This window comes from Myotis davidii, unplaced genomic scaffold (genome assembly GCF_000327345.1).
Source record: "Myotis davidii unplaced genomic scaffold, ASM32734v1 scaffold142, whole genome shotgun sequence".
NCBI classification, from domain to species: domain Eukaryota; kingdom Metazoa; phylum Chordata; class Mammalia; order Chiroptera; family Vespertilionidae; genus Myotis; species Myotis davidii.
In genome coordinates this window covers 542,933-556,425 of record NW_006294400.1, presented here as the reverse complement: position 1 = coordinate 556,425, position 13,493 = coordinate 542,933, and the positions used below count along the sequence as shown (strand labels likewise).

The 13,493-nt window shown below is 52.8% G+C and overlaps 1 protein-coding gene across 1 annotated transcript in view; it reads left to right on the top strand.

Annotated features, from left to right (window-relative positions):
- The first annotated feature begins 2,418 nt into the window (after positions 1 to 2,418).
- PPP2R4 (protein phosphatase 2A regulatory subunit 4) overlaps positions 2,419 to 13,493 on the top strand; it is a 40,724-nt gene continuing 29,649 nt past the window's right edge. Inside the window, exons 1-4 of the mRNA XM_006768480.2 lie at positions 2,419 to 2,543; positions 4,796 to 4,882; positions 10,307 to 10,432; positions 12,686 to 12,803. Of these exons, the coding sequence (XP_006768543.1) occupies positions 2,520 to 2,543; positions 4,796 to 4,882; positions 10,307 to 10,432; positions 12,686 to 12,803 (355 nt within the window). The 5' untranslated portion in view covers positions 2,419 to 2,519. The remainder of the gene's footprint in view (positions 2,544 to 4,795; positions 4,883 to 10,306; positions 10,433 to 12,685; positions 12,804 to 13,493) is intronic.

Below are 13,493 nucleotides of genomic sequence, written 5' to 3'. Positions count from 1 at the left end.
CCGGTGGGCCACGCCTCGGCGAGAGCGGGGCCTTTCCACGCCCGGGCTGCTCGGACCCAGGTCACCCTTATCCAGCGGGTAGGATGCATGGACGGGGCTGCCGTCGTTATGCCGACCCTGCTCAGCGGGAGGGGTGCCCCGTGGGCTGGGCCTGCTGGACCCCATTCCCAGCTGGACCCCATCCCCAGCTGCCTCCACGCCCGGTCCCCCGCACCCCCACTTCTCCCTCCCTCTGGGAGGCCGGCCTCGGGAGTTTCGGTGGCTGCGAATTTATTGAGAGAAACCGCTCTCGGTCGCCTAAACCACGCATTTAAAAAGGCTGGTTGTGCAAGGAGATGCGCCTCTCCCTGGCGTCACCATCTGCGACTTTTATTTGCACCGCGGCCTCTTTCAAGTTCACTCGAGTAGCTGGGGGTGGAGGTGCTAGGGATAGAGGCCTGCAACCTGGAGAACGGCCTGGGGGTGAGGGTGGGGGTGCTGCTGACACCCCTCACTACCACCTTGAGCTAAGAAGACTTTTAAAATTATGGCAGGAGCAAATAGGTTAGCCAAACACACAGCTAGGGTTTGGAAAGCATCTGCTATTCCTTCCACCCTGCCTTACATTTTGTGATCCCTGGGAAGGTCTCAGAAATGTTCAAGATCAAGAGTCCCTCCCCTACAAGCCTCCCACCCTGCAAAAAAAAGAAAAAGAAAACAAAAAACAAAGACGAATAAAGACCTGGGTGTGATCTCCTAGGGCATGCAACCAGATATTACTTTGTTTAACACAAAACTTCTGTGCGTGTGGCCTAAGACCATCCTGCATATCAGATTTTTACATTACAATTCAGAACAGTAGCAACATGACTGTTATGAAGTAGCAACGAAAGTAATTTTATGGTTGGGTCACAACATGAAGAACTGTATTTAAAGGGCCAGAAGGTTGAGAACCACTGATAGGGGCCATACACATTAATCAGCTTAAAAATTAGCCTGCTCTGTGTGGCCAAACATTTAATTAACTCACCCCTGATGGCTAGGCAGGGCCGGACCAAATGATTTCTGGGACCTTATATGGTCCCCCGGCTGAGTGTCCCCCCAACTCCCCCCCCCCCACCTCCCTCCAGCTGCCTCAGAAGTTCTGGTAATGGCATCGGGAGATAGAAGGCATTCTCAATAAGAATTCCCTGTGAGATGTGTCCCTGAAGACGGGTGGTGGGTGGGGGAGAACCTGTGCATGAACGAGATGAAGGCCCGGGAGGTCGGCGATGCTGGAGGATCCAGGCTCCCGGCGTGTGGCCCTTCTTGGAAGTTTGAAGCAGGGCGTTTTGGGACAAGTGGAGGGAACTGCTTCCCTCGGTGTAGGGTGAACACCTGGGCTTCTGGAGGTACCCGGACCTCGCTCTGCTGGCAAGTCCCAGCCCCTGTGAGCCGGTTCCCTTAGTTCTTAAACCTGAGGCTACGCCTGCATAGGGCTGCCGTGTGTGTCCACAGAGGATGTGGGCAGCGCCTGGGACATGGCAGTTAAGTCAGTGTGGGTTCCTGTGATCCTTCTCAAAGGTGGTACAAGTTGAACACGTGGACTGGTTCCCAAGTGGTAGATGATGCTACATTACACTTTCAGGGCGAGGGGGCGCGGTTAGGGACATCTCTAACACTTTATATGTTTCCATCTTATACCGAGAGGTTTTAGGGGATCCAACGTCCGGCGGTCCCTTTGTCAGAGGCAGAACCTTGAGGCTGGAGAGACTGTGGGTCTGACTTCATTTGTCGCAGGCCTGTGTCAGAAGGCTTGCTTTTCTGACTTGGGATTGTGTGTTCTGGCAACTTGTGTGTTGCATCAGTGATTTGTTGCAATGCTTCCTATAGGGTAACCTTTCCCCTGGTAACAGGGCCTGGCCTGGAGGTTTTCCTCTCTGTGAAACAATGTCAGGGGGACTGTCCCCTTGCGGGGAACAGTTCTCCGATGTACAGAAGGGCTCTGTTCCCAAAGATCATTGCAAGTTGATGATTTGGAACGTGGAGCACATTTCCCGTAAAGACAGTGTGGTTGGGTTACTAGCCTGACCTACAAAGCTTTCTATTTAGCATCTGAGGAGGGGGTCTCAGTGTTGGGTCCTGGGAGCAGGGCTTGCAGAACAGGTGGGAGGAGGAAGAGAGTTTCTGGTCTCTTTCTTGGGCGCTGGTTTGGATTCGGATTAGGTAGAGTTTGCTTTGCTCTTATCTCAGGTTCCCTAGCCTGCTCCTTAGGTCCCCTGGGCTTCTCCCTCACCAACTGATACCTTGTTTTCCTTGCAGAGAAAGGAAAGTCAGGGGGCCAGTGGGTTTGGTTTAAATACTCTGTCCTGGGAGTCTGTGTCTGGTTTACACTGGGGCTTGGGTGTTGGAGTCTTGGTTTAAAAGTGTGTGTGTGTTTGGAAGGGTTTCTATTTATTTGTTTGCTTTTTTGTTTTCTTGGTCAAGATTCTCCAGAGGAGACCCCTCCAGCCACTCAGAGCTTTATCATTCCGAAAAAGGAGATCCACACAGTTCCGGACATGGGTAAATGGAAGCGTTCTCAGGTACCAGTGGGGTCTTCCCTGCAGGGTCAGAGCTAAGAGGAGAAACGGGGGCTTTTTCAGAGATACTGGTTTTCTGGAAATGATGGGCTGTGAGCTCCTGACCCTCACGCCCTTGGAGCCACAGCTCTTAGAAGCTAGGAAGAGAGGTGACAGGAGATGACTGTCCCTCCCGTCAGGGGCAGTGGGAAGATCTCTGGGGGCCGGGGCCAGAGTAACCCTACAGATCGTGCTCCTGGTTCTCATACACCGTCGCCCCTTGAGAGTTGTATTGGCTGAACATGAGTGTCCCAAATGAAGGAGTGTGTTACGTGATTCTTGGTTACAAGTAACAGCAAGTTGGGGAGCAGTATATCAAAGGGAGGGGAGGTTATTACATGAAAACCGAGGCCAGGGAAGTGACTGAGCTAAAAACCCCTGGGAACTGGGGCCCAGAGCACTCTTGGGCAGACCAGCTTTCTGGGCTGCAGAAGATAACGGCGTGTCCCTCCCGCTGTGTCAGGCTGCGGAAAGACGGACTGAGAGAAAGAGCCAAGTCCACATTCCCAGGGAAGGCCTTGGGTCCAGCTCCAGCCCGGCGCCGGTCTGGTCAGCTGGGGTGGGGAGTGTCCCTTGTAGAGAAGGGGCAGGCTTGGCAGGTTTCCGGTGAGGAGTCTGCTGTGCTTACACTGCTCTAGGCCGTGGCCGGCAAACTCATCAGTCAGCAGAGCCACATATCCACAGGACAACGATTGGAATTTCTTTTGAGAGCCACATTTTTTAAACTTAAACTATATAGGTAGGTACACTGTTATTAACTTAATTAGGGTACTCCTACGGCTTAGGAAGAGCCACACTCAAGGGGCCAAAGAGCCGCATGTGGCTCGCGAGCCGCAGTTTGCCGACCACGGGCCTAGGCCACAGGTTGGCAAATGATGCCTGCCAGACGAAGCTGGCTCTCCGCCTGTTTCTGTAAATACAGTTTTGTTGGCGCACAGCCGCACTCGTCCGTGTGCCTGTTGTCCGGGCTGCTGTCACACGACGGGCAGAGCTGTGTGGTCCAGGGAGCCTGAAGCATTTACTGTCTGGCCCGTTGTCGTCAAAGTGTGCCCGTCCTGCTCGAGGCACCAACATATTAGGGAAGTGTTGGTCACTTTCTCTCCTGATGTGCATGCTGACCGATGCTCTCGTGATGACGACGACAATGATGGTGGTGGTGGTGGTGGCATCTGTAGAGACTGTACACAGTTACCTTTGTTAGAATGTCCTGAGTTTTAGTCACCAAGAGACTCGGACCCACACAGGAGCAGGGACTGTGGAGGATGCCCCTGCCCCTTGCTCCCGCCTCTCCTTGCATCCCAGTGTGCTTTGCAGAGGCAGTCAGAATGAGGCTCAGGCTTGCCCTGGGCCAGGGGAGTTGCTTTAGGTGCTGTCCCCCACGCCCGCCTGCAGCCATTCCTAGGCTGGCAAGAGGACCTGCTATAGAACACCCCCCTCTAGACACTGAGTGGTGGGTTCTCAGGACGCATCTGGGGCTGGTACCCTTTAGGCTGAGATAAGGAGGAAGGAAGAAAGCGAGGGGCAGAGGGATGATGAAGAAACAAGACTGAGCAGTCCCTGTTCCCAGGAACCGCCCCTCCAGGGCCTGTGCCTCAGCGCTTTTCTATCCCCACGCTGGGTGCACCCTGCAGCCCAACAGGGACGAGAGTGCCCAGCGGGACCCGGGGATGGGTGTGCTGAGAGACCCGGCCATGGGCAGAAGACACTTCTCCTGCGCGCGGGCATTGCACCAAGGCAGACAGCCGGCGGGGAACCGTCTGGAATATGAGCAGGGAGAGGGCCCTGGGTGGGTTCCTTGGGCTCCTGGTCGTGTAGTACAGTGGAGTTTGGTTGGCTGGGTCCGGCTCCACATCTACTGAGATCTTGGTCTTAGGAGACGTTGGGCAAGTCACTCTCCCGAAGCCTTGGTTTTCTCCCCTGTAGAATGGGGTCAGTGATAGTGCTAGCTCCTGGGCTGTTGTGTAAAGAAACTGCCGGTATTTACTGTGAGCACACAGTAAATTCTGGCTGGATGCCCAGGTGTCATTGGCTTGCAAGTGGTGTGGGATGGAGGGGGAGGGTGGGGTATTTGACATTATCTTTCTACTGCTCCTGCTACCTGGTTGGGAGCCAGCGGCAGCTTGGAGCATTTTGGTAACTGGGTGCAGCTGGGGTATAGAGAGAGTGGGGGTCTGACAGCCCTTTCCACATCCCACTGTCCTCCTCCCGTTTGGTAGGCATACGCCGACTACATCGGATTCATCCTTACCCTCAACGAAGGTGTGAAGGGGAAGAAGCTGACCTTCGAGTACAAAGTCTCTGAGGTAGGCATGGGCAGGGTGCCTGCTGTGGCAGGGCCTTCCAGAAATAGCTCCATGGAGTCCTGTGTGCTCATTGCCCACAGCGGGGCCAGTGCAGAAAATGACATCATTCAAACACAGGTGCAGTTGACATTTTTGTATCTATACTTCTCACACTTTTTAAATCTGTGAATAGAAAATTGGACCGAGGTAAAGATGCCATTGTATAGCTGCATTTTTGCTAACTGGTTTGTTTATATACATGTTAAGTCAAAAGAGATCACAAAAGAAGTAACCGTGCCCTCTGAAGAGATTACTGAGAAACGTGTGTGACGTTAGCCCTGGCCTCTTGCTGTCTTCCCTCTTGTAGCTGACGGTTAACAGCTGGGGGCGTGTCATCCAGACCTGCCCTGTGAGCTCATCCTCTCCTGCATGGGAATGGCTGCCTCACTGAGCCATGCCCTCATTGGTTTAAACAGTCCCCTAACTGTAGACTTTTAGGTTGTGTCCCTAAACATTGCTGCTCTGAATATCCTTGCACCTACATGTGTTGGCGTTATTTCCACGTCTAGGAGTGGAAACATTGAGTTGAAGGGCACACTGCTAGGTGGGTGCTCTTTGGCTGGGTTTCAGAGACAGGCTTATTTGCGGAGGGAGGGCGAGAGCTGTGGGGAGGCTGATACCCCGGGAAGGTGTGGTCCTGTAGTTGTTTGCTCTGCTGGAGGCCGCCAGTGGCCTTTTGGATTCCTGTCCCAGTTGGCCCAGAACCACCTTGAGCCTCTTATCTGAGACACCAGGGCCTGAGGAGCCTCTCTCAGTGTCTTGTCCGGCCCAGCTCTCTAGCTGTAGCCTCGGCCTGACCCAGTCTCCACCTGGCTGAGGCTCACATTGGCCCTAACTGGCTGCTGGGTGGCCGAGGTCCTCCTGTCACTGGAGGGGAGCCAGTGCTGGGGATTGCCAGTCTTCTCCTGGGAGCTGGCCCACTCAGTGCTCCGGGACTGGAGGCCCAGGTGCAGGGGATGGGGGAGCGGGCTCCTCTGAGCCTGTGGCAAGAGATGCTCTGCTCTGCTCAGTGGGTTGGGGAATGTGGTGGGAAGGCTAGTTAAAGGGCATGTTATAATTACCCCAGCAGATTCTGAGCTGCCAAATCCCTCCCAGGTCCCTTAATTGCCTCTGAGGCTTTGATGGTAGCAGGCCACACCAGCCAGGTGTTGTCTTGGCACAGGACTGTTCTTTTGGCAGAGTTGCAGCGTGGTTAAGTGCCTGAGTCTGGAGTCAGGCTGACCAGGTTTTCATAACCTTTCACTTCTAAGCTGAGCGACCTTGTTTCCTGTGAAGCTCTGTCCTCATATGTAGAGTGGGAAGAGCCACAGACCTACTCATGGCCCCTGGGTGGGATCTGCTAAGATCCCATATGTAGGGTGGTTTTGCACAGGACCTGGCACGGACAAATGACATTATCATTATTAGCTACTAGAAGCTCAGTGCACAAAATTTGTGCACTGCAGCGGGGGTGGGGTGTGTGCTTCCCTCAGCCTGGGCTTGTGCCCTCTTGTAGTTTGGGAGCCCTTGGGATCTTTGACTGACGGCTTAGCCTAAGCTAGCAGTTGGACATCCTTAGCGCTGCCGCAGAGGCGGGAGAGGCTCCTGCCACCGCCACAGCGCTCACCTTGAGCCCAGCCTCTGGCTGAGCGGTGCTCCCCCTGTGGGAGTGCACTGACCACCAGGGGGCAGCTCCTGTGTTAAGTATCTGCCTCCTGATGGTCAGTGCACATCATGGCGACAGATCGTTCCACCATTCGGTCAGTTTGCATATTAGCCTTTTATTATATAGATTGTAAGCGTTAGCTGTTTTGTATTTCTAATTTCCAGTAGTGTTGTTGCTTCAGTTCGGGCTCTTTCTGAGCTGGGGTTCATCCCAGCACCAGGGGGAGTGGGCTGCTCCCCACTCAGTGCACAGAGGTGACTAGTCTCCAGCGGGCTCCCCGATTCTGCCCACAGCTGGCAGGGTCAGCAGGAGACACAGCTCACAGGAAGTGGCCTTGGCCCACGGATGGGAGCTGTGTTCTGCAAAGAGCTGAGGTCCGAGAAGGCCTCAGAGTATTGCTTGCCAATTCCAAATAAATAACCCAGAGGACTGGCTGTGAAAGACATGATATTATCAGGACTATGTGTGTACAGGGGCGGCCTGTCAGTGATGTCTCTGCAACACAGGCTTTGTCAGTACAGGGCTGTGTAGGGTACAGAAAACAGCAGCCTGGCCAGTAGCTCAGTGGTTAGAGTCAGCCCACCCACCAAGGGTCTCAGGTTTGAATCCTAGTCAAGGGCATGAACCTGGTTTGCAGGTTTGATCCCCGGCCAGGGGGCATGTGCAGGATGTGTGTCACATTAATATTTCTCTCTCTCTCTCTCTCTCTCTCTCTCTCTCTCTGTTTCTCTCTCTCTTTTCCTCCTCACTCTCTTTAAAAAGCATAAATGAAAGTGAAGTCCTTGGATAAAGATTAACAAACAAAAACAAAGCAAACGGTGAGCTAAAAATGCCAGCTGTTTACTATCCGGCTCACATCCGGTAACAGCTTCTTTTTGGCCATTCCTTTACTGAGGAGCTGGCCAGGCTCCCAAGGCCACAGCACACTCACAGATGGCCTCCATGATAGGCCCCAGGGCGGGAGGTGCAGTTGGAACTTGGGAAGGGGCCCATGTTCTGACGTACCACCCAGCTGTCTTCTGCTTGGTTCCGTAGGTCTCCTGATTCTTCTCACTGCTGCCTCCCACTACAGGAATGGCAGTTGCAGCTGGGGGAGGGCTCAGTGGTCTGGGTGGCGGCTTCCAGACTGCCTATGGCAAGGAGCAAGCCAGGGTGACGTGGGCTTGTCTATGTCCGTGTTTAGAGGCTCTCCTTCGTTTTGAGATTATGTCTGTCCTTTGGGTTAGAATTTTTGATTTTTGCAAAATAAAGATGATAGATAAGTCTTCTCTTTACTTATTTTTTTACTGTTGTTCTGTTTGATTTTTAAAACGAGAGCAAAATAGAAAATGTCTCCAAAATTTTACTTGTCCATGAAATCCAAAAAGAAAGCATTGGATTAGGGAGAAGTGCAGCTCAATGTATTCTTTGTGTTTTCAGGTACAAGCCCACAGTTCTCTCTCCTCTAACCTTTCCCCCAACTAGCCAAACAGTAGAGGCCTCCCACCCCCAGTTGAAAAGCCGTCTGCAGAAAGGATCTCGGAGCCTTTCCACTGTTCACTGGTCAGCCGGGCTGCTGGACCTGGAGCACCTTCTTAATCCTCCTCCGTGTGTCACCAGAGATTGACATCTCTGGACGGGCTTGTGGGTGCTTCCCGGCCAGGACTATTGCAGCATCCTCCTCAGTCCCAGGTCAGGTTTGCTCTGTCCCTGTTATCAGTGTTCCTGGTGACCTGGTTCTTCACAAAGACAGGTTCTGACAGCACTTTCTGCCACATTTCAGCGAGGCAGACTTATGTCACCAGGCCCCTGCTTCAGGCAAGCATAAAGGGAGCTTTGTCCTCTACGGGTACGTTTCTCCTCCTAGGCCTCAAGCATAGGGAACAGGGTGACGAAGGCCGTTGCCATGTTGCACAATGACAGGAGGCACCACTTACAGGGATAGCAATGTGATTCCTGCCTCCTGGAGCTCTACAGGGGGGCATTGGCTAACACGTATACCATTAGCTCAAGCCCGCCTCCCCACCCACCCACCTCCAAGTACACACACAGCTCTTGGGAAGCGTCTCTGCATGGCAGACCTGACCATGCCTTGCCCTCATCACAACTTTTTCTGTGGGCACCACCCTGCTAGTTCCTATCAGTGCCAGGAGCTCTGGAGGCATCTCCTTAGACCAGCGGTTGCCAACCCGTGGTCCATGGACCACTGGTGGTCCGTGAGGTCCGAAAGGTTGGCGACCGCTGCCTTAGACTGTTCTGCCCAGTAGACACAGGCACGACCCTCCTTTTGGCAGGCTCCTTCCTCCCAGGGCCACCTGACTTGGAATGTCTTCTGTATCATGTTCTCCCTGCGCCTTTCGTCGCCCCTCATGTGGCCCACTCTGTCAGCCTCATTTGCAAGGAGCCCTTTCTCACCGTCCTCACAGGCCTGTGTCTCGGATAGTCAGCCTCACCTAATTTCTCATTGAGTAACACTGTGTGCTCATGTGGCCCTGGCCTGTGACACCGATTCCACTCTTAGTCCCGGCCCTCCGTGGGAAAAGCGGGGATGAGGGACGGGATCTTGAACACCTGTGGTCCTACAAGGCATTACCCACGCTGCTACCTTTGACCAGCATTTTCACGGAGGATGAGCTGCCAGGTTGTTTATCTCAGGCTATCTGTGGTAGTGAACGGTTGAAAAGAATCCAAACGTTTCACAGTGAGGGATTCAGTAAATTGTAGTTCACTGGCACAATGAAGTCTTAGTCACTTACTAGAGGTTATTGTAAAGTCATATTTACATATGATGTGGAATGAGGTTCATGAGGAAATAGCAGGCTACAAAGCCGCGTGTGCCCTGTGACCCATGTTTAGAGCTTGTGTAATCATACACCATCACCTTGTGCCTGCACTGCAGCAGGCATCCTTCATGGGGTGTTATTCAGTTCTCATGACAGCCTCGAGAGGTATCTATCAGCATACCCACTTTAAGATGAAGAAATAGGCACAGAGCGTTCAAGTCACTGGCTCAAGATCTGTGGCAACTAAATGGTGTTTTCTGAATCGGTCCAGTTGCCTTCAAAATTGTCACCATGATAAGCAATAGAAAACACTGGAAAAATATGAAGAGTATGTTAAAAAGTAAATAATGCTTATTTCTGGGTGTTAGGATTACTGGTCATTTTTGTTTTCTTCCTTTTACATTTCTGTTTTCTGTGGTGAGGAGGTGTGATGTACTAAATAGAAGACCACACTGATTCTAGTGAAAAAGGTCAGGTTTGCTCAGCTGGCGTGACTCAGTGGTTTAGCATTGACCTATGAACCTGGAGGTCATGGTTCAATTCCTAGTCAGGGCATATGCACAGGTTGCTGGCTCGATCCCCAGTGTGTGGGGCATGTGGGGGGCAGCTGATCAGTGATTCTCTCTCTCATTGATGTCTTCCCCCCCCGCTTCCTTCCTCTCTGAAATCAATACAAATATATTTAAAAAACAAAAAAGAAGGTCAGGACTGCAGTTCGTGCTTGTCCAACAGCTCCTTGAGGCTAGTCAGAGAACCAGCTGCTGCAGCCACCCTTGTCCCTTCAGCCTGGTGCTGGTCCCTTTCCGGAACGCTCACTCTGCTCCCCTGGCCTCTCTTTCATACCCTGTGTTTGGAAGGGGCACCGCAAGGAGGAAGCCAGGTAGCACCATGTCTTGGGGTCACTGTTCAGCAACCGTGGGGGTTCCCTCTGGCTCTAGCTTGGTCATTGCGCCCTGCTCCTCTGTTTTGCCTCCACAGGCCATTGAGAAACTGGTCGCTCTTCTCAACACTCTGGACAGGTGGATTGATGAGACTCCACCAGTGGACCAGCCCTCTCGATTTGGGAACAAGGCCTTCAGGACCTGGTATGCCAGACTTGACCAGGTGAGGCCGTCACAGACAGGCTGGGGCTGGGCTGGAGGGAGCTTTCAGGCATACCAGGATCACTGGGAGTTTGTTAAGATGGCAGTTCCATTTACAAAAGTACAGATGCATTTAGCCACCCTCTGGGAATGACCATGTGGATGCCATGTTCTCTGCACAGGGCTGTTTAGTAGGCAATTGATCGAAACACCCGGGGTGTCCGTCTGCAGGGGATCAGTTAAATAAAGTAGTGCCTCCGCCTCCGGAGCACTGTGCAGCTGTAAGGAGGAATAAGGAGTCCCACTAGGGAACTGAGGGAAGGGACTGCGGTCTACTGTCAGGTTGAAGAGCAGCCAGGCCTATGATGCATATTGCAAGCTGCCTTTTGGTTAGAAAGAGGGAGAAACAAAAAGTATGTTTGTATTGCCCAGTTTGCACAGGGAAACATCACTGAAGGATACACAAAAGGCAAATAAAGCTGTGGTTTCTTTTGGGGGGCAAGGGAAAGGAGGGTGGGGGGGACAGGGGTGGAGTGGGCCTTCTCAGTGCATCCCTTTTATCACCTGCTTATTCTTTAATCATATGAAGGTGATTCCTGTTCAAAGCAAACAAACAAAATGCAGGATTGCAGCCCCATCCTCAGAAAAGCAGCCTGTCAGTCCAGATGGGGTCTGAGAACCCGGATTTTCACCGGGTCTCCAGGAGATTCTCAGGCCAGGTGTCCACACACTGACCGTGCGAGCTTGGGTTCTCATTTCTCTGGCCTGGGGTTTTCACGTGGAGCAGAGGGGGCTCCAAGGACCCAGCAAAATGCTTTCCTTCCCTAAGAGTAGCTCGGATGCCTCTGGATTCTAAGATGGCACATGGGCTTGAGTTGTTTTTTCAAAGATTTTTATAGAGTTTACTAGAGACCTGGTGCACAAAATTCGTGCACAAGTACAGTCCCTAGGCCTGGCCGGTGATCAAAGCGTGAGCATCTAGCATGGAAGGGCAGGTCCGAGCTGACTTCTTGGCCCTGGGCAGTACCTGGGCCCTTGGGCCCTGCATGCCTGCTTCCACCTGAGCCATTGGGCCCCTGCCCGGCTCCCTCAGCACTTGGGAGCCAGGCAGTGGCCCCGCCCCCCGCCCCCACTGCCGCTGATTGCCATTTTCAGGGCGTTTGGCGGAGTGACCGGGCCCCGCCTGGCTCCCTCAGTGCCTGGGACCCAGGCAGTGGCCCTGCCCCCCACTGCCGCTGCTGGTCACTGTCTGCTGAGCAATGGGTGGGACGATCGGGCCCCACTTGCACCCACCTTGGCCTGGTGCTGCCCGCTCACCTGCTCCATCCTGCCACGGTCCCGCTCTCATTGGGGTCCATCAGGGCTGGCACTGCCGCCCACTGCCAGCACCACGTCGCAGATGCCCACCATGTTCCATGCCGCCCCCTGGTGGTCAGCGTACATCATAGCGAGTGGTCCAACTCCCGGTTGAAGGGACAATTTGCATATTAGGCTTTTATTATATAGGATAACTTAAAGCTGACATATTATAGCTGTACAGCTTAATGTATTTTTGCCCTTACTATATTTTTACCCTTAATGTATATTTATCCTTGCACCCACCACCCATATTAAGCTATAGAACATTCCAGCACTTAAGCAGGACCCTTGTGCCCCTCCTAGTTGATAACTTCCCAGCTCTTTTGACATTTTTTGAACTTCATATAAATGTCTGGCTTATTTTACCCAATGGTATGTCTGTCTGATTCATCCATATTGTTGTGTATAGCAGCAGATCTTTTTCATTGCTGCATAGTATTCCATTGTGTGAACATAGCACAATTTATCCATTCTATTGTTGATGGACATTTCAATTGTGGGTTGTTTTCATGTTTTGGCTACAGTATAAGTCTGCTATGAACATCCTTGCATACATCCTTTGATGGGCATATGGCACAAACTCCCTTGCTGGGAGCATGAAGAAAGACGACATCTAGGGGATGTTGATGAGTTACCAGATGGGAAAGTTTAATGCCTTATTTTCAGATCCCTGCTGTCTTGCCCCCAGGACCTGTCATCTGGAGGAAGAGTCAGCAAATGAAAAGCCACTCCAGAGTAGTCTTTGTTTTGTAAGAATAAATGCTCTCCCTTCTTTTCCTTCTGTGGCCAGTTCAGTGTCGGGGCCAGGCCGCCTGGCATAGCAGCCGGGGTCCTAGCCAGATGCCGCCCCTGGACGCTTGCCTACCAGGATGCTGCATAATCTGCTGCCACCACTTTGTGTCTCTTGTGTTATCAGGAAGCAGAAAACTTGGTGGCCACAGTGGTCCCCACCCATCTGGCAGCTGCTGTGCCTGAGGTGGCTGTTTACCTAAAGGAGTCAGTGGGGAACTCCACGCGCATCGACTATGGCACAGGTACCTGCCTTCCCCGGCACTCACTTGGCTAAACTGCGTCCTTTCTGGGCTGTTTCCTCTCTGCTTTCGGGTTGTCTCTGGGGACCCCTGAGCAGGCAGCCTGACAGGGCTAGCTGGGGTGCAGCACTGCCGGGTGCAAGGAGGCTTGGTGCTGTTCCTGCAGCTCTGGCTCCAACCACCAGGGGGGGCTGATGCCATATGCCTGCTGCCATATGAGCTGAGCTGATTCCTGTTCTTGGTAAAAATGGTCTCTGAGCTCATTGTCATCACCAAAGTGATTTACTGAGCACGTAGTATAGCCCAAGGCAATTGTTTACAGAAGCCTTGAGAAATGAGAGAGCTCAGTAGCCCCTGGCAGCACTGTGGCCACCTCCTCCCCATGCCCCTGCTCTTAGCCACATCCCCTGTGTTCTTGAGTTCTCAAGGAAACGGAGCAGGTGGACACCTTAATGGGGGAGTGTTTTTCAGGTCAGGGGGTGGCTGAGAGGGATCCTTGCTTTGGTAGGCCCGCCTTTCCTTTCCCTTCCACCCCAAAGCAGGCCAATGCGAGTGCTGCTGTTCTCAGGCCTTCCCCTTGCCTGGCTACAGAGGTAGGCCTGCAGGGGGCCCCCTTGGACCTGGGTCCTGGGCAAGCTTTATGTCTGCTTCCCCTGTTGCTAGGGAACGGGTTTATCAGGTTTACTTTGACCA